We start from the raw sequence: 20478 nt of genomic DNA, 5'->3' as shown, positions 1-20478 counted from the left end.
CCCCGACCTTGCAGGCCATGAGGATGTCTAATTATTCCCTTCTCCACACTCACATCCGCACTGAGCTACGGAGGTGGAAGCATCACCAGATCTCATGGCTGGGGCGAGTCGCAGCAGTTAAGATGACGATCCTCCCCAAAATTCACTATTTGTTCCAGACGCTCCCCTTGCCGCCCCCCCCCACTGGCTGGCTACAGAGGGTGCGGGTGAAACTTTTTTTCATTTGGCAGGGGCGTAAGCCACGTCCAAAACAGGCGGTAAACTTTCTCCCGCCTCACGAAGGGGGACTTGGGATTCCAGATTTCACGCTCTATTATAACGCTGGACTGGGTCCGAAAAACACTGGCTCTTCCAAGACTGTGCTGTCGCAGGCACATCCCTCATTAAAATACCCTTTCTCTCGAGGGTCCATCGCCCCCGCAATTTATACGCCTCACAGGTGACAGGCACACTCCTTACAGTCTATGATCGAACTAACAGGCGCCATGATCTCACGATTTTTCCCTCTCCACTCACGTCCATTCTGGATAACCCTGACTTTAGCCACGGGATGGACTCCCAGTCCTTTCGATCGTGGCGAGAGGCCGGATGCCGTGCGTTGGGCCTCTTATTCGCCAAAGGTGCCATTATCCCCTTTTGGCAGTTCCGGGCCGATTACGGCCTTCCAGAATCTGAACGTATGCTCTACCTTCAAGTATGACATTGGGCTATGCATCCTAGCAACCGCTCACGGACGGCCAGGCTTCTTACTTCCTATGAACAGTGGCTTATCACACGGTCCTCGGACAAGAAACTGATCTCCGATCTGTAGAAGTTACTACTGTCCAGATACACCCACACTTACCACGCGGGGCGTGCACGTTGGGAAAGGGATCTCGGACGTAATCTTAACCCCGAGGAATGGGAGGGCGCATGTTATAGGGCGCGCCACACAGCAACACATGTCGGTCTCACTGAAACACTCACGGTTGTTTACCACTGGTACTATACCCCAGAGAGACTTCACCAAGCTGACGCGGCACTGAGCCCAGACTGCTGGCGGGGGTGTGGGAAGAGGGACACACTGGTTCACTTGCTGTGGGAGTGTGAACACCGCCAGACTTACTGGACACGCATTTTAGACGACGTAGACTAACACCTTGACACTGAACTCCCTAGACTTCCTGCGTATGTCCTGCTGGGGTTGCCAAACCCGCTTACCTACCCCTTGAAAACTAGGCGAGGGAAACAGATAGCCATAGCACTGGGTACAGCGATCCAGAACATATTAGTACACTGGAGAACTCCCCGCATCCCTACACACACAGGGTGGTATCAACGATTATGGCACGCGTAGGGCATGGAAAAGATCTCCCTTACCCTAGCTGGGAAAAGCGCCTCTTTTAGCGATCTATGGCAGCAATTTCTCACTCTGCTTATACAAGAATTCCGGGAGCGGTCCTGTCCGATGTACCTACGCCTAACAGCGCCGGAGCCCTCTACGCAGGCTGACTAGCCTTTAGGACTGATACCTCGTTCGGCGCAGCGTCACATTGCCGTAGTGGACCATGGAAGGGTGGGGGGTGGCTTTCTTTGTGTTTTCTTCTTTCTTCCTTTTTTGTCTTTCAGGGTGGTGGGTGGGACAGTACTTGTTCATTATTGATGTTTATAATGACGATGCACTGACTGGTATTCATGGTGGGCCCTGCGTGGCCCTTTACATGTGAGCTCGCTTCTTGCATTCTTCAATAAAAAGAATTAAACCATAAAATAGAAACATAAAATTAATTAAAATTAAAATTGAATATAACATTATTTTACTTTTTTTATTTACCTATACATTACCACAGGGAGATTATCTACCCCGGTGATGGAGACCTCCGCTTAAGTGTGAAAAGTGACTTCCCGTCATTAAATGCTTGTGTAGAGAATTTTTATTCTAGAAGCAGAAGCACAAAGGTTTATATTTATCTGCATACTTCTGCTCTCGAAGTATATAATGAACCAAACATCATTCTATGTAAAATGATGTATCAAGGGATTATGATAAGTACTCGGGTCCACTTAGTTTCCGCAGAGACACCGTTAGCATGTACAGTTTACAGACAGACTCAATGAAGAAAAAAAACGGGGTGCCCAAGACCAACTTACCAGCATTCCTCAGATTCAGACAAAAGTCACTAGGTATGTTTAAGGGGTTGTTTCATATATACTACAAGGTGTATCCTTTGTCTTACTCTACCCTAAACATGTTTGAAATGTATCCGTTATGAGTGAAAGCTGCACACTCGTTATCATGCAAAATGAAAATGTAAACTTCGGCACTCTAATTTAATTATTATATTAATTCATATAGTTATTTAGCACAGATCAGTTCAAAGTACCAGCAGGACATCAATTTCTTTCTTGCTGCATAAATTTAATACAATTTCTTTTCTTTTTTTTACAAAGAATCTGGACTCATAAAATTCCAATTTAAGACAAAATAACAGTGTGATTGGAGATAGACAGCTTGGTGTAGTAATCTTCCTTTTGAACGTTGAAGCAGCAGCCGACACGTGTTTCGTTTCTTAGAAACTTTTTCAAGGCTTCAGTTGTTGTATTGTCTGAATGACACACAGTATTAGTGCCAAACAAAGAATTTTGTCCAAGTTTCTTGTTTTGATATGCCCCTTTTGTATTTGACAATGTTTCACAGCGCAGTCCTTCCGCGTTTTGGCTGCACATCGAAACGCGGAAAGACTGCGCCGTGAAACATTGTCAAATACAAAAGGGGCATATCAAAGCCCTTGACCATGTTGAAGACTAAAACTAACAAATAACCAGAGGATTTACTTAAAAAGCAAAAGAGAAAAGATATGTGACGCGGTCCTCTCTCCAACAAAAAAATCCAAATACATTTGGGGGAAAGATGAGTATCATACAAGAAACTTGGACAACATTATTTGTTTGGCACTAATACTGTGTGTCATTCAGACAATACAACAACTGAAGCCTTGAAAAAGTTTCTAAGAAACAAAACACGTGTCGGCTGCCGGTTCAACGTTCAAAAGGAAGATTACTACACCAAGCTGTCTATCTCCAATCACACTGTTATTGTGTCTTAAATTGGAATTTTGTCAAGATTCTTTGTAAAAAAAAAAATGTGTATTAAATTTATACAGCAAGAAAGAAATTGATGTCCTGCTGGTACTTTGAACTGATCTGTGCTAAATAACTATATGAATCAATAGAATAATTAGAGTGCAGAGGTTTACATTTTCATTTTGCATTTTCACTGGGTCCTATTGGGCTCCAGTTGTTTGGCACCTTAGGTAGTGGGGTGTAGTCACTTTAACCTTGAGGGGCACCGATACCTGGATGTATATTTTTAATGCACAAAGAGATTAGATGTGCTACCGATCAAACCACCACTGCCATTTGTAAATATTGTTTACACTTATGTTTATATCTAGCATAGCCATTACCAGCAATGACAGTATCGCCATATGACACAAATTATACTACCTCCTAGTAAGTTACAAATTGGACAAGGATTTCTGAATGTAACGAAAGTGAATGGAATCATTAAATATGCTACAAACACAGTACATTCAAAAAGCAAAAATGTAAGGCATTGGTCATAGCACATGTCATTTATTCAACCACACTTCCGTTGATTCTACAGGGCATGGAAGTTGAGCGATTGACCATATTGCACTGCGTATCATTAACACCCAGAGATAACAGTACAGATAAATGTTAAAAATACAGAAGATACAATAGCACATCAACAACCCCAAACCTGCTTCCCCTCTGACACCCACCCCTCATATGGATCCCACAATGGTCATCCTTCAAATTCCTATCCCTTAAAGACCTCACCAACAGGTTTATCTCCCTCAAGGACCTAGAATTTAATGGGGTCCCACATCTAGCAAAGCTTGTAAATTTTGTTGAGGTCTCCATAGCACTAGCTTTGTGTTCTGTGTAGTTGGTACTTTGACAACTGGAGTCGTCATTACCTCTGAGCTTCGTTCAATCAGAGGTGGTGCAGTAAGGGTTACTTGCGACATAGCTGAGTCAGTGTCATTGGGGACTACAGTTACTGATCGTCTCATTACTGACGGGACAATTTGCAAAACTTGTAAAGGTCTTTCAATTTAAGCTAAGTCTGGCTGTACTGGGGCAGTGGGCATAGTCTGAATCACACTAGTGTTTATCTCTCCCGGATCCATGTAGGTCACAGGAGCGATGAAGATGTTGTCATAGCTTAATCGTTCAACAAAGCCCTCTCTGGAGAACTCCCTCACCACTACACACCATCCTCACTGCCTCCGTAACTCAAGGTGTCTTCTATGAAGCTCCCAGGACAGGCTAGATCCTCCCATGCCTGAAGAAACAAACACTAGACCCTAAGCATCTGACTAAGTACAGGCCCACCACTCAAGTATCTTTCATTTGTGGGATAACTGAAAAAAGCAGTGTATGCATAACTTCAAGATCACATCAACGGCAGTCGTCTCCTGTAAGACTAGCAGTCCAGCTTCAGACAAACCTGCAGCATGGGGACCACTTCCTTACAAATCATAGATGACCTCTTGACCACAGATAAAAATGAACCTTGCCTCCTGATACTACTGGGCCTATCAGCTGCCTTCGACAGCACACCCTGGCATCCACACCCTGAAATCTCAAATGGCATTCACTGGAAATGTCCTTCACTGGTTCTACTCAGACTTCTCAAACTAACACCAATTCATTCATGGGGAAACCACTGCGTCCCACAAGACCCGGATTATATGCAGAGTTCTGCAAGGTTCCATACTGTCCCACTCATCCATCTTCAACCCCTACATGGAGCCCCATAGGGCTGCATTCACAGATAATGTCAAAAGAACCCAAAACACTGATGAAACACACCTATATATGATAGTTGCCTCTGCTCCAGACCACCAACGCCTACAACACAGCCTGCAACTCACCCATATTTAGATGTCTAACGCTGACCTGAAGCTTACCTCCACCAAAACAGAGCTCCTGCTATTTGCTGAGAACAAAAAGCAATTACTTGCAATAACTAGTTCAAACCTGGCTCATCGATATGAACCTAGAAGACCCAAACCCAAAATTTCACCCAGATTCAAGTCACTTGGATTCACCCAAGACACCAGTCTCACCTTAAAGGAAAACGCCGGCAACAACACCAAGACGACCTGTTACCAGTTCCCTTTACTTAAATAAAATACGTGTCATGATGATTCGAGGTCACCGCTGGCACTACCCACTGCAACCCCAGGTGTGCCGCTTGTGTTCTGCACATTTCTCTTACAACACTCTGTACTGCCATGACCAGCGCTCCGCGGACCCCCAACTAGATGTGAGCAGCAGTCTACAAATATCAACACAGGCATTACAATACAGTGCAATTATAAATGGAAGCACCGAAATTAAATCTCGGTACTCTAAAATGTGTCCCAGAGCCGAGACTGACAAATACTACCACCTCGATTTAAGCACTGACTTCAACCCACCCCTTCTGTCACAGTGATACTGGAAGCCCTGGAGCAACAGCTGAATGATAGACTATGCAGACAGAAGGACAAGTGTAGGTGCTTGACTCCTGGCACAGGCCGGTCACCGCCAAGAGATGTTAAATGTATGCCGACTCATTTATGAACAAGCGAGAGGGAGCCACAGCCTGCACCCTATCTAACCAATTCCGACTGCAGGAATAATTCAATTTCCGCTAACAGGCCAGAGATGGCTGGGGTCAGATCGCGTGTATGACAGGACGCTGCTGCATCCAGGTCCTCTTCTGCAAACAATGCTAACCACCCGGTGCTCATTTCCCAGAGGCAAATACTTGCTTGGGATTACGAATAATATACAATTCGTGGGCTTTTCAGTGGGGAAGCACGCCAAAACTAAGTACAGACTGACCTACTGCTCGGTGTGTTACTGATCCTTGAGCACAATCGGGCATGGCGCTGCCAGTGCCGTCTCTCTTCCATGCCCCTCTGGGCCACCATACATCAGTTTTCGACTAGTAAGGAGGCTGGCCTGCCGCTCCCAGGAGCTGATCTAGAGCCCTCCTTACTGATGTTAATGACATCATCTCCGTTCTAAGAAAAGGGACTGTTCTTCCGCCTAACAGCCCACTCGTAATTTCATATGTTAAGTGCTCTAATGCCTTCGGACATGAATATGTTCAGGAATAATCTTTAGCAAGAAAAGCACACGTATCTTCACTATAAAGAAGTACCACAGGGTGGCGCTGCACTTATCTTGAATAAAAACATAGAAAAGCCCAGATAATTAATAAGAAAATCAAAAGAACATGAAAGTCTGCCTTACCTTTTCTTTATCGGCCTTAATAAACTGCTTAACGTTCGTGTATGTGCTGAAGGAGAAAACATTATGGAATTTAAAAGCATTGTCGATCAAGGCCTTTCATTTGTAATATCACTTAAATGGACACTGTCATTCAACACACATAGACAACTATAATGTTGCACTGGAGGAAATAACACCACTCATTTACGCACAATATGAACACAGCGACGACACAGTATTTCTAAACCACTTCAAAGCGGCAGATAGATAAGACTCGCGCAAGTCAGTGTGCAACCGTAACTTTACTAAATCACAACTGTTAACGTTTACGTTAAAATGCGTTCATGGTGGCAGTAAGACGAGACCATTTATTTCCAGACAGGGAGCAAAATAAGACGGTGTGGACAGGTAAAATGTGACAGCTCCACAATACTACAATTAGGAAAAAAGCATCGGTTTTATGAACACTGACATTTGATAATGATGAATGCTTAACAAGATTACTGGGTGAGTAACACTGCTCAAAACTTAATGGACTTTCAAGATACTTTACTGCCTTATGTAGAAGTTCACCACTAGCTGGAATTACAATTTGCATAATGAACACACCCTCGCAGTTTTCCCCATGTAGTTTCCAGGAGGTCATGCCTGAAGAAATGTATAGTGGGTGGGGGAAGGCCCGGCCAAAAGGCAAAACGTGGAATTCACTGTTAAAAAACACGATTCTGCAGGTTATGGTGACCGAAATTACCGCATATTTAGAAATATAAATATTTTAGCACAGTAGGAAAGCAATTTAGAACATATTTAACATCAGTAAAATGCATATTTAGAAATTACTTGAAAAATGTGTGATTATCGTTTAGTAGAATAAGTAAATGAAACTAAAGCATATTGTAGTGTGACAAATATAGACATGAAATATGCTATTAGAAACTCTTCACTGAAATTCCATGTATTTTAAAATTTGCACTAAGCAACTATACTTTAGCCTGTGCAGCGACCAGTTCTGAAGCTTCTTTCGACCTTTGCTCATAGTAAACTTAGCTGTGCGATAGCCAACATTGATGTCAACATAGAAATGTGCTGCCTTTAGTATAATCTTCATTTAGTTTCTCCCACCCCATGTTAGCTAATTTCCATTGAGAATAATAAAATTATTAAAATTGAATAGAATAAATGGTGATGTAGACTCCTAATATTGCTTAAATATCACATTTGCTAACTTGGCTTTGTTTCTAGGCTGAAAACTCACAATGCGTCTTTAACTTAGGTAAGAGGGCTCTCATGGGAACCTTCCTTCATGTAACAATTGGCCAAAGGATGGAACTTTTAACACCAGAATTTTAGACCATTTAAGGGGAAAATTGTACGAAATGAAGTCACCACCTCGACCTACGCAATATGAAGCTTTACAAATGTGGGGAAAAGTTGCAAAGGAGAAAGAGAAGGAAAAATATCAGAGGAGAGCATGAAGAGCAATGAAGAATTATGCAAACACTGGATGGGATGAAGAGCAGCGTGGGTGGAGAAAGAGAATTATTGAGGGACCAAGATTATATCCAGTTCTTACATCAGAGGATAAGGAGAAGGATAAAAATGCAGCTAAGCGAGAGAAGAGGAAGAGTAAGATATTGATCCAGGAGATGAAATATTGGAAGAAATGCTGTCATCCCGACCACCTCCTGTGACCTATACGGATCCGGGAGAGATGAGCTCTAGTGCGATTCACGCTATGCCCACTTCCCCAGTACAGCCAGAATTAACTTAAATTGAAAGACCTTTACAGGTCTTCCAAATTGTCCCGCCAGTAACGAGGCGACCAATAACTGCGGTCCCCATTGACACTGACTAAGCTATGTCACAAGTAACCCCTACTGCATCACTTCAGATTGAATGAAGCCCAGAGGTAATGACGACTCCAGTTGTTGAAGTACCAACTATACTGAACACAACGCTAGTGCTATGGAGACCTCAACAAAATGTACAAGCTTTGCTTCAGGATGAAGCTGCAGTTGTCAAGGAGAAGATCGGAGGAGGTCGTCCAACGCTGGATCCCAGGTAAGGATTACTGGAGGGACCTTGTTGGGGTGTTGGGCCACTCAGACTTGTACCGTGGACGTCGGGTGCAGAGTGGTGAGGACTCGCGGATCTGGCTGGACCTGGAGTACTGGTTTGGGTTGTTGTTGGACAAATCCGGTGTCCAAGGAAAAGGCAGGGCAGGTCTCCAGGGTTCTATGAGGCTGTTGGCTGCAGGACACGCCGGTTTCTTCTTCTGCAGCATGGCTCTTCAATCCTTCTTCTTGTCAAGTCAAATCTGGTTTCTGGGTTTAGGACTGCTCCCTAAATACTGTGTTTAGGGGCGTTTTAGGGGTTTCAAGGTAGCAGCCAATGGGCTACTGTCCTTAGGGTGCTCACCCCATGGGGGGGGGGGGTCACTATCCCTCAATGGAGGGCACTGAAGAGTGGGCTTCATCTTGCCTCCCCCACCTGAGGAGTAGGGTTGGCAGAGGCGGGCACACCTTTTGGGCTGATCTACGTTTTCCCGCCTGTCTTCCCGCCGAAAAGGGGGTGAGACAGGAAGCGGACGCTGCTCCTGATAGCAGGTGAGGCTGGTGGTAGATGCGTAAAGGTGGCAAGGCCTTAGAAGCGCCCTTCCTGACCTGGGGGAGGAGTGAACACCTCTGCCCAGGAAAGGCTTTGTTTCTCGGCCGAGAGAGCGAAGGTTCACACCCCAGGGGTCCAGATTCCGGTCTCATAGTGGCAGGCTGGTGGTCACCAGTCAGAAAACCCACCAGAGGCTGGTTTAGTTCAGGGGTCCCCTCTAGAAGGGACCTCTGAGTGCAGTGAAGAAGAAATCGGACACTGGGATCAGTGCAGGTTTATTTATTATTTATTTTTTAGAGCTTTATATAGCGCAAACTAGACCTGAAGATATCAGGTATCAGAGCGCTTTACATGAGCACCCGTTTCTTTACACATGGACACATTCATTATTTTATTTTTTTGTGTTTGCCACGGGGAGATTACGTGATTTGCCCAGATTCACAGGATGTTAAGCGTCGTTGCCAAGACTCGTACCTGCTTCCCCAGCTTCGAGGTCGATCGCTATAGCCGTAAGGCTACATCCTCTCCAATTTTGTTTTTGATACCAAACATCTCAAGATTAAGTAAAGCCATCATGGTGCCACTAAATGGTCGAACGAACTGGGACAGGAACTCACAGATAGAGAGTGGCTCTATTGCTGTGCGCAGATGGAGAAGGTGGCTGCTAGTTACAGGTTGCGTATCACGCACTTCAAATATCTGCAGCGCTACTATTACACACCTGCCCGCCTGCATCGATACGGTCTACGGGAGGATGCCAGGTGTGGCAGATGTCGGGGTGATGATGCGGACTTGTTGCACTTGGCTTGGAGCTGTCCGGCCCTCCGGGAATATTGGGAACAGATATTTGAGGCGGTTGGGAAAATGTTGGACATTGTGATCCCGCCCTCTCCACTGATTGGCATACTGGGATACACTGAGGGGCTCCCGATGGCGCACAGGAAGCTTGCCTCCTTCTGTTTCCTCCTTGCTAGATGGCAGGTGGCCTGTAGATGGGGTAGAGGGAGGGCACCTAAGTTTAAGGAATGGCTCGAGACGCTGATTTGTTGGCAGGAACAGCTTGCCCTATACTCTGATCTCCTTCCGTCGAACTCCCGACCCTGAGACATATGGGGCCCACTGAAAGCGTACCTACTGCATCCCTCGCAGGCACCGGATGTGGCGGCTGTGGCCTCCTCGTCGGCCTGATGAGCTGGAGAACTTGCGGGAGGGGGGCTATGGATGGAGTTGCAAACAATGGCCCTCGACGCACTGCGGCTCTGGACATCGGGGAGAATTGGTTGTAAGCTGAGTGATCTGGGGGCTTGGCTTGATGGGGGTGGCGTAGAACCTGTCATGGTGCTAGGCGAGAAATGATTGGCCCTAAGACTCCCCACTAAACTGTCTGCGCATTACGAAGTGAATCCCGTGGTGTTGATGGCCCTCTGGGCGGGAAGTTACGATCCCCGTGTAGACCACTTTCACCAGGAGGCTAGTTGAATGCAGTTTTTTTAACAGTTACTGGTTCTTATTAGGAACTGAGATCCCTAGCTCTGCCCCCTAAAAGAGGGAGGGGGAGGGAAATGGAAATGAGGACAACAAAAGACTGAAACCTGTTTCTGTTATTGGATGCGGCCTGCCCTTTAGGGTTGTTGGCGATTTGCTGTGTACACTTCTGCTGTCTCTTTGCTACCACACGCTGCCGGCCAAGTATGGTTGTAGGCATCCTGCTGTGTACGTACCTTATGTGCTAAATAAAGGTTTTTTCAAACTTTAAAAAAAAAAAAAAAAGCCATCATGGTGCTAGGAAATTCGTACAGACATTTTCCAGACCATATACTCAGGATGGCTTTACTGAACACTTATAATATTTAAGAATGGCCTTAGATATTACAGGGGCCTGTCAGCTCATGCAGATAGGCCCTCACATGAGACATAGTGCACCCAACCTGAAGGGTGACTTACCTAGGCCTCATGCAGCGCTGCGCAGGCATGGCACACAGGGATGTGTGCCATATCGACTCTTCACTTTTAGCTATGCCAAAACACGCAGGTGGCAATGGCAGTGGTTCATGTTTGTGGCAAGAGGTCTCTGAGGGTGGCATAACACATGCTGCATCCCTCAGAGGCCTTTCCCTGTCTACCGTGCCCTTGGTACCATGGGTACCCCTTACCAAGGACTTATAGGTAGGCTAGAGATGTGCCAATTGTGGAAACAATGGTACAGTTTAGGGAAAGAACACAGGCCCTGTGAACCTGATTGGCAAGGACCCAGGGCACACTCAGTCAAACTGCATCAGGTAAAATTTAGGGGCAACCCTGAAGAAAGTGCACTTTCCTACACAAGCCCCTCCCCCCAAACGAAAGGGGGCAAGACTAACCTTTCCCAATAGAGTCGTACCCATCTAAATGGAAATCTGCATTGGAATGGGCAGTCCCAGGTCTGTGTTCCACTTTAAAGTCCATTTCCTGTAGGGAGATGGACCACCCCAACAGTTTGGGGTTTTCACCATTCATTTGCATTAGCCATCTGAGAGGTCTGTAGTCAGATTGGATTAGGAAGGGAGTCCCAAACAGGTGAGGTCTCAACTTCTTCAGACACTAAACCACAACAAAGGCCTCCCTCTTAATGGCACTCCAACGCTGGTCCCTAGGGAGTAGCCTCCTGCTTAAAAAAGCAACAGGTTCATCCTGGCCATCATCATTGGTCTGGGATAGGGTGCTTCTATCCCTAGCTCAGAGGCATCAGTCTGCACAATGAACTGCTTGGAGTAGTCTGGAACTTTGAGAATATGTGCTGAGCACATTGCCTCTTTCAGGGTGGCAAAAGCCTTTGACAGTTCACTTTCTTTGGCATCTTCTTGGAGGTCAGCTCTGTGAAGGGGTCCATTGTGACCACATGCCTTCACGAGCCTTAGTTAATACCCAGTCAAGCAGGGGAATGCCCTGACTTGGGTATGGGTTGTTGGAGCCTCCCAGTCCAGGATGGTCTGAATCTTGGATGGTAAAGGCTGCACTTGGCCCCCACCTATAAGGTGGCCCAAGTATACAACAGTTCCGTGCCCTATCTGGCACTTGGATGTCTTGGTATTTAGGCCTGCAGATTGCAGAGCCTGTAAAAACGTCCCCCCGGGTGGACCACGTGATCCTGACAGGAGGAGTTAAAGACAGCAATATCATCAAGATATGCTATACTAGAGGTCTCCAAACCCGCAAGGACTTGATTCACCAACCTTTGGAAGGTGGCAGGGGCATTCTTAAAACCAAAGGACATAACAGTAAACTGATAATGCCCATCAGGTGTGGAAAATTCAGTTTTTCATTTGGCTCCTGGGCCATGCTAATCTGCCAGGACCATAAAGTGAAGTCAAAGGTGCTGAGAAATTTGGCTGCCCCTAGTTTATCTATCAGTGTATCAGTCCTGGGTAAAAGGTGAGCATCTGTCTTAGTGACAGCATTGAGCCCTCTATAGTCCACACAGAACCTTGTCTCTTTTTCCACCCTGGGGGTGAGGTTAGGGGACTAAGACCACTGGGCTGGCCTGGGGACTTTCAGAGGGCTCAATAACCCCATACCCCAGCATCATGCTTACTTCACCCTTGTTGCTCTCTTTGACTAGGTCAGACTGTCGAGAGATCTTGGTTTTGACAGGCAAGCTGTCCCCAGTGTCCACATCATGGGTACACCAGTGTGTTTGGCCAGGGGTCAAAGAGAAGAGCCCAGCATACTGTTGCAGGACATGCCTGCAAACAGCCTGCTGTTGGGCAGTGAGAGTTTCTGAATAGATAAGCCCATCAACCGACCCATCTTGGGGGCTGGAAGAGAGGAGGTCAGGGAGAGGTTCACTCTGTCTCCTGACCCTCACCAGTGAACAACAACATGAACACATCTGCAGTGTCACAAAAAGTTTCAGGCGGCTCACATGGATCACCCTCTTGGGATTCCCGATAGTGCCCAAGTCTAAAAAGTAGGTGACCTCACTTTTCCTCTCTAGGATAAGGTAAGGGCCATTCCATTTGTCCTGGAGGGCCCTTGGTGCAACAGGCTCCAAAACCCACACCTTTTTCCCTGGTTGGAAATCCACCAGTTCAGCTTTTTGGTCATACCACAGCTTCTGAAGTTGTTTGCTGGCCTCAAGATTTTTAGATGCCTTTTCCATGTACACTGCCTTCCTCGAACGTAGGGCTAGTACATAGTCTCCACCACATCTTGTTTAAGTTCATGGAGAGGTCTTTCCCAACCTTTTTTTTACGAGAACAAGTGGTCCTCTCACAGGATGGTCAAACAGAAGTTCAAAGGGGGAACCCTACTCCCTTCTGAGCCACTTCTCTATAAGCAAAAACCAGGCATGGCAAGAGCACATCCCATCTCCTTTTGAGTTTTTCAGGGAGCCCCATGACCATGCCCTTCAATGGCTCGTTGAATCTCTCAATGAGACCATTTGTTTGTGGGTCGTAAGGTGTAGTAAATTTGTAATTCATTCTACACTCATCCCTAGGCTTTCCTGTTTTAGGTTTAAACCTATAATAACTGATAAACCCCCACCCCCCCAAAGGAAAATAGCCCTCCCCATTGTAAACATATAAACACTGACAAAACACCTGCAAAACCACAAACTAAATGCCATTCAAAGAAAGGAAAAGGAGAGCGGAAGAGTCATTTGTATTTCTTCCTGACGGGGACAATACAATGCAGCAGGTAGCAGCAAATAAGACCGGGCTAACCTGCTTAGGGTTTGTTGTTTAGGAATGTCACTACAATATTGTTTCTTCTTTTTCAGTTTTGTGGTCTGTGGTATAAATATGCAGTGTTTAGAAGCATGTTTTAGGTATTGTTTAATTATTTTATAAACTGTGGAGAATTAGGAAATATCAAAATCATAATTTGATATTTTGGCTATGTTTGATTAGTTCACTAATAGGTAAAATGGCTGTTTTCATAAGAATCTTTTTGAATATGTACCATCACATTTACCCACAGAGAATGAATAAAACCCTTTGATATATCAGCCCCCTTTTCTAGGCAGTCAGTATTGATAGTAGGTAAATTTCCAAACACCCCAGGCTTTAAACATTCAATGCAAAGTGTAGTGACCGGTATATGTGAAAAGAGTGCTGTCACCAAGCATCTGGGATAGTGGTAAAAACATGACACCAGACTTTTGGAAAACATGGAATGCAGTGTCACTTGGAATGCTGCTGCAAAACGTTCTTACCAAGTTCAACAAAGATTGTAGTGCTATTATTGGCATTTGCAGTGATTCCGCTACGCATATGAACAAGCATTTTTAATGCTATAGGTCTTGCATTTGCGAGCATTTAAGCTATTGGCATTGTAAATGACAATGCCTTTTATTTATGGTTTTTTAAAAGCAACACATATATAAAAGGTATTGTTATTTTTAATGCCAAGAGCTCAAACTCTCGCAAATGCTAGAGCACTTTAATGTTGGCCGCGCCCCTTTTTTGTAGACGCTGCTTGCATATTCAGGCTACAGTGAGCAGCGTCCAAACAAAGGGGTGCAGCCAACATTAAAGTGAAAGCACATATGATACTAAAAATATGTGGCAGGGCCGCTAAAGTGAAAGCGGAACGTGCCGTATATTAATTAATTAAATAAGCGCAGCAGCTATAGTTTAAGCGAACCGCGGTGTAATTTGAATAAAAAACACTATTAAAATAAAAGCAGGCGGGTGCTGCGAAGTTGTGGGTGGAATGGGGGATAAGCATTAAAGAAAGTAATGCTCACCAACTTGTATAGCAGACCATGTAACAACACCAGTAAACGTCCAGTCATTATGGGAGGTAACAAATGCAGACACAGTGGTACCAAGTAGGGACTAACCAGCCTAATAATGACTCGGAAGCCAGGGTTTACCAATAACAATGACAAGCGAATAAAAAATATGGGCAGGGCTTCAAAGACATACTCCACTATTGCATCCCTCGCAGGAGCACATGCGCTGTCCAGCCTCGACCTAAAACTTGCGCGAAGCAAATCTCCAAGCAAAAATTAGCATGGAACAAACCACATGACGGAAATTACATGGAGTAAATCACACGGGGGGCCAAATTACACAGAGGATAAGATCACAATGGAGCAAATCATATAAAGCAATGTTGTGGGGGTGGAGTTATTTATACGTAGTAAAGCGTAATCAGCCAAATTACATTTTCTTTGCTGGAGACAAATACATGCATGTATGAATGAGTCTGTCTCAACAGACTTTTTAAGACTCCTGCAAAAACGACTAAGGTTTAGTACTGTGACACATACAAAAATAGTATATTTCCGATATTTTGAGTAGAGGTGGGTGAGCCACTGAAAGCCCGAGCATGGCACAGGCTCAGCTCGGGGTCCTGTTGGAATCTCGCGCCTACATCGAGCTGAGCTTCCATGTGGCTTCTGCTTGCCACACTCGCTCTACTCTTATGCAGAAAGAGGTAAACAAAGCATTAACATATGAATTAAAAATTAGAGACAAACACACAACTCTTTGGTGCCTGATTTGTCCACAGTAAAACCAGAAAGCCTGCATTCATCGCGGCTTCCTTGTTTACCAAATTGTAGGATCTTGGGCAAATATTTTATTTTACTGATCCTCCTTTTTCTTCACTCTCACAAATGAAAGCACTTTCTTATTTACATGGGTTTACAACACCAGCTGTACGAAAACGTATTGGGTTTGAACTAATAAAGAATAATGTTGCTCTATCTTTAAGAACGCATCAGGCACATACACCTGTCACCACACAAACACACAAATACTCACGCAGACAAACACACCATCTGTTTGAAGCACCGAGAAAGAATCGTCCCAGCGTCAAACAAATACCAGAAACTGAAGCAGAAAAGCACAGCTGATACAAGCCTTCTTTGAGTCATTCGTACAATTGAATCGCATTAAAGACTTCTCAGGGTTAAGTAAATGGCCTGCAAACACCGATGTGTCGGTTTGGTTCAGAATCCAACTTGTAAACCTACCACCGCGTGTAATGCTCATCACTTACCACCATTAGGGTTTTATTTTTTAAAACTATAATTATGTTTTTCATGGATAACATACAATGCAAACTTTACATAATGCACCGAGCCACTCCCGTTTATTTTTGCCAGACAAGACACGCGGGTAATTTGGGCAGGATCACACAATGCAGAGCATAAGCAACCAATTTGCAAACCCGGATCTCTGGTTCCGAAAAGTGCAGTTTAGTTACCAGATCACTTCTTCTCATAATCATACAAAATCAGACCTGCAGTATTTTGAAGACACGAAATGTGAGGGTTGTTGCGTAAAAGAGTACTCTGGTCAAAGCTGCCTCATGCACCCTACTCACTGCCTGCCAACACACTGCGGGCCCCCTGCTACCAGCGACATACCTTTCCACTGAGTGACTGACAATAAACATGCAAAGCACGTACACATATCCACTGGGTCCGTGCACACCTAAAGTACCAAAAAAAGCAGAATACATACTAGTGCACATAATTTATAGGAGCACGTGACAGCCAAAACTGGGATCCAGCCAGCGAAACTGCGGTGTGAGGTGGCGCTGTCAGGAGCAGCAGCAGGCAAGGGCAGCGCAGATGGGGAGGGAGACTGGCAGCAGCTGATTCAAAAGCAGAGCATAAATGAAGTGAACTTACCGGGGCCCCAGAGAGTGCATATATGGTTTTGTAGACTTGGGTTGAAGCATTTCTGGGAAGGACCTACTTTGTCACCAGCCTCCAAAAAAATATTGAAAACCGCTTTTTGGGCGTACATACAAAATAGTGTCCCCCCCCCCCCCCCCCACCCCCCTGATCCGGAGGTTCCCGGACTATTGCATTTCACCTGTAGATGGTTATGGCTCTCCCGTCCCCCCCACCTCCCCCTTGATCATCCTCATTGACCACCCGAGGGTGGAGTTGGTACTGTGTGGTCCCCCAGCCGTCGTTAGACGCCTCTTTTTGGATGGTTTCCGCCTTGTCTTTTGGTGTTATTTATTTTTCCTTTGTTTGTATTTTTAAAACTTATGTATCCGGATAACTTCTGAGGTGCACCCAGTATTTCGTCAATTCGGCTGAGCCCCAGGGGGCCCATTGTTTCCTTGATGTTGTTGATCATGTACATATTAGCGGCCGGCCCTGGTGGTTGTAGGCCCATGTTTGTATTGATTTTTATGTGCAATAAAGGTTTTTCAAAAAAAAAAAAAAAAAAAAAAAAAAAAAAAAAAGATTTCCCATAGCAGAGATATTGGTAAATTAACGTCTCAGTTCCTTCTTATAAAAATAACCCCGTTTTTTGAGCAATATCTGGATGAAGTGCAGCCCCAGTTGGCAAAATCTTTGTACATGAAATTCCGCTATGGTGTTTTGCAAATTAATTCAAACACACCAAAATGGGGTCGAAGAATTGGTGAGAATAATAATGAGGACTGTTGTGTACTATGCCAATCCAAGGCACAAAAAAATGATTTACACCTATTATTCTTCTGCCCAGCATATGCCATGCCAAGGTAAAAATGGATTAAACCCATCTTTCAAAACTTGGGAACTGGGTCATGTTTTGAGGCGAAAAGAATACTAAAAACCGACACCTCAGAGAAATGTTTTAGTGTTAGCAGATATTTGTTCGCTGTTGGTATCCTAAGAGAAAAAAAAGGATTGAAATTTGAATGTTCTAAATTTAATGTGTCGTCCTAATTTTTCATTTGCACCCATCTGCGTCTGCACTTTAGAACTGTCCCGAGATTAGGCAGAACGCATTGCTGTGTATGCTACGTGCTGCTCAAGTTTGCTTATAAACACCTTTAAAGTACTAGCACTTTTTTTGCTGTTCAGAGTCTGAGAGAGAAAACTATACATTTATATGTACCCTTCTAGTATTTGCATCTTCCTAACCCAACCTGGATTTTATATTCTCTTCAATGTTTTAATTACATTACTTTGTAGCTTAGCATTCTTATCATATTTTACCTGATATATCGATTGCGGGTATTTTATTCCAATTGTAAATATTTTTAGTATCTGCATTTGTCTAAGGTGGCACCAATGGAATGTTTTGTATTTTAACTGTTTTATCAATCAATATGTATGAATTGTTTATTATTCATCTTTTATGTTTTTTTCAAACCAAAATAAAGATTAATGAATGAATGACAAACATCCAAGATTACAATTCCCGTCAGGTAAAATTGTGATTGAACAACTGGGTAAAAAGGGTATCTCTAGACTATCTTGCACTAGTGACCAATGCTCCTGACCAAATGGTCCAACTGAGATGCAAGTCGGAACCAGATTTGAGTGAGCTGGAGGATGACGAGTGGGCGAAGGCCAAGATGGAACCTCAGACCTCGACTTGAACCTTATTCAATTTAAGTATCTCCACAGGTATTATTATGCATCAAAACAAGTATGGCATATGGGTAGGGCCCAGCACCCCAACTGCACTACGTGCAATGTTCCAGAGAGCGACCTCTTCCATATGATTTGGACCTGTCCCTTTGTGACCTGATCCTGGCAGAAAACATGCTCCTTCCTTTGTAATGTCATTGGTCATGCAATAACACCTGACTTTAAAATGATTTTGCTATAACTGCTTGATGCATGGGTAGAATGGAATTTTGAGCAAAGACCAAACAATTGGTTTATGAGGTCTACGGTGCATCAGGAAAATAATCCAAAATATGGTGTCTATGGTGGGAATATTCACAGCTTTAATTGGATTTGTTGTTCCTTTATGCTCATATCCCCCCTGCTGGGAACTATGCCATTCATTCCATGACTCAGTGCTGTTCTCCTCGCTGCATCCATCCATCTATTGGATTTTACACTGTGCTGCTATTTAATTCTACCGTATACCTAGCTATAGGATGCAATGTATGCTTTCTGTGTTATGATAAAATTCAGATAAACAGTTAAAAAAAAAAAACAGTAAGAAGCCAGAGTACCATAAGACTATTACAGCAACATCACCTTAGCATTGACTAGTAAAGCTAACTAGGAATTTTTACTTTAACCAAAAGAAGTGAAGAACTGGTCTTCCTAACAATAAAAACTTGAAATGGGACACCAAATAGAAGGTTGTAGATAAATGTTTTGTGAGAAATGGCTACCTTGAAGGGATTTGCTAAATGGTGATGTTAAGTCACAGCAATAAACTGGTCATGTCCTTGCGACCAAAACAGAGGTGTGTGCCTTTCTAGTACGATGCCGATTACCCCTCAAACAGACTGTCGAGAGATGTACAAGAGTAAATGGCAATATCTAACTAGTTACTCAGACATGCTTCCATTGCTGAAGAGGATATTGATGAGGTCCTGTAGATGGAAGATTGTATCCTGGAATATCGAGTAAAAAATATTGAGGACAAGATATTGAGGGATAAGAAATTGAAAAGTAAGTGCACATAGGAAAGTATAGATTTACTTAACTCCACATCTATGTGCCTTGAAGATATATATTTATCTCTAAAGCACATAGATGTTGAGTTAGATATAGAAAATCTATACATACTAACCTTTCGATATTTTGTCCCTTGATACTCTGCCGACAATATTAGCGTCCCACAGTCTTCTGTAGTCGATATTTAGTATCCAGACCTTGAAAGTAAGTGTAGAAATGAGGGTCTAGGTCTTCCAAACCTGGAGCAATTCAAGAACATGTACCTCACTGAACCACCTCGTCCAAGCTCAAGGTCACAGCAGCAGTGCAAACCCGGTCTCTCTGGAAATCAAAAGGCTAAACTCAAACATGCAAACTCTTCTTTGCAAAGTCTGCTTTACAAAGTCTGCTTTGCAAGGTTCACAGAGGGCGGCTGGTGGTTCTGAACGGACATCAGCTGGAACCTACAGAGTGGAGCATGAAGTCATTAGTAGGACAGTTGGGAGGGTCTAACGTCCACAGGGGTTCTGCCTAGCTTCTTTTGTCCACCAACTGCAAAGGACTCAGATGAAGCTGTCAGGATATGCAATATCTTCCAACTGTCAGTGAGCTCAGGAATCGGAGGTAGTCCTGCCTGAACCTAATATACTGTCCCTTTGAAAAGGCATTATCTGTTAGGCCAGAAACCTGTTGGGAGCAGTGGAAAAGAGTGCATTGCAGTGACTCCACAGTATGCCATTAAATACCCACAGCGTGTGGCACAGATGCCCTTCACTACGCAATGTGTGCTTGAGGCACTATGGTACCTATACACAGGCCAAGATTTCCGTTGGGACTGATTTTGACCAAGATAAAATGTGAATATCATCATGCGCTTACAGTAGCATAACTATGGGATTTAAATAGAACTCCTTTAGGCGAGCATAAATATTTTTGGAGGGCTAAACAGTGCTGTGCAGCTGCTTCTAAGGGCTGTATCAAGAAAAAAGAAGGTAGGGTGGGAGGCTTGTTCATGGGACAATAAACAGGTGAGGAATAGAGGCATTAGTGGGACTTCATAACCATAGCGAGCAAACGTAATATTTTCTTACAAGGGCAGTTTTTATGCTACTTTTAAAAGAGTTACATTTTGGAATAAGAATAAGTTCATTTGATAGGTCATTCCCACTTTTTGCTCCCACGAAGCCACATGTTTGGCCCCCAAATTTAACTTCTACACAGGATTGTGCTGT

The 20478-nt window shown here is 44.2% G+C and overlaps 1 protein-coding gene across 3 annotated transcripts in view; it reads right to left on the bottom strand.

The window, feature by feature from the left end:
* The window catches only part of LOC146812058 (CMP-N-acetylneuraminate-beta-galactosamide-alpha-2,3-sialyltransferase 2-like), a 447618-nt gene that overhangs the window by 105195 nt on the left and 321945 nt on the right, over positions 1–20478 (bottom strand). For all 3 annotated transcript variants that reach the window (XM_085619063.1, XM_085619064.1, XM_085619065.1), the window contains one exon: positions 6316–6361. In XM_085619063.1, the coding sequence (XP_085475189.1) occupies positions 6316–6361 (46 nt within the window). The remainder of the gene's footprint in view (positions 1–6315; positions 6362–20478) is intronic.

This window comes from Triturus cristatus, chromosome 7 (assembly GCF_964204655.1).
Source record: "Triturus cristatus chromosome 7, aTriCri1.1, whole genome shotgun sequence".
In the NCBI taxonomy this organism is placed as follows: domain Eukaryota; kingdom Metazoa; phylum Chordata; class Amphibia; order Caudata; family Salamandridae; genus Triturus; species Triturus cristatus.
Note: the sequence above shows the minus strand (reverse complement) of the source record. Positions and strands in the feature narration are given on the sequence as shown.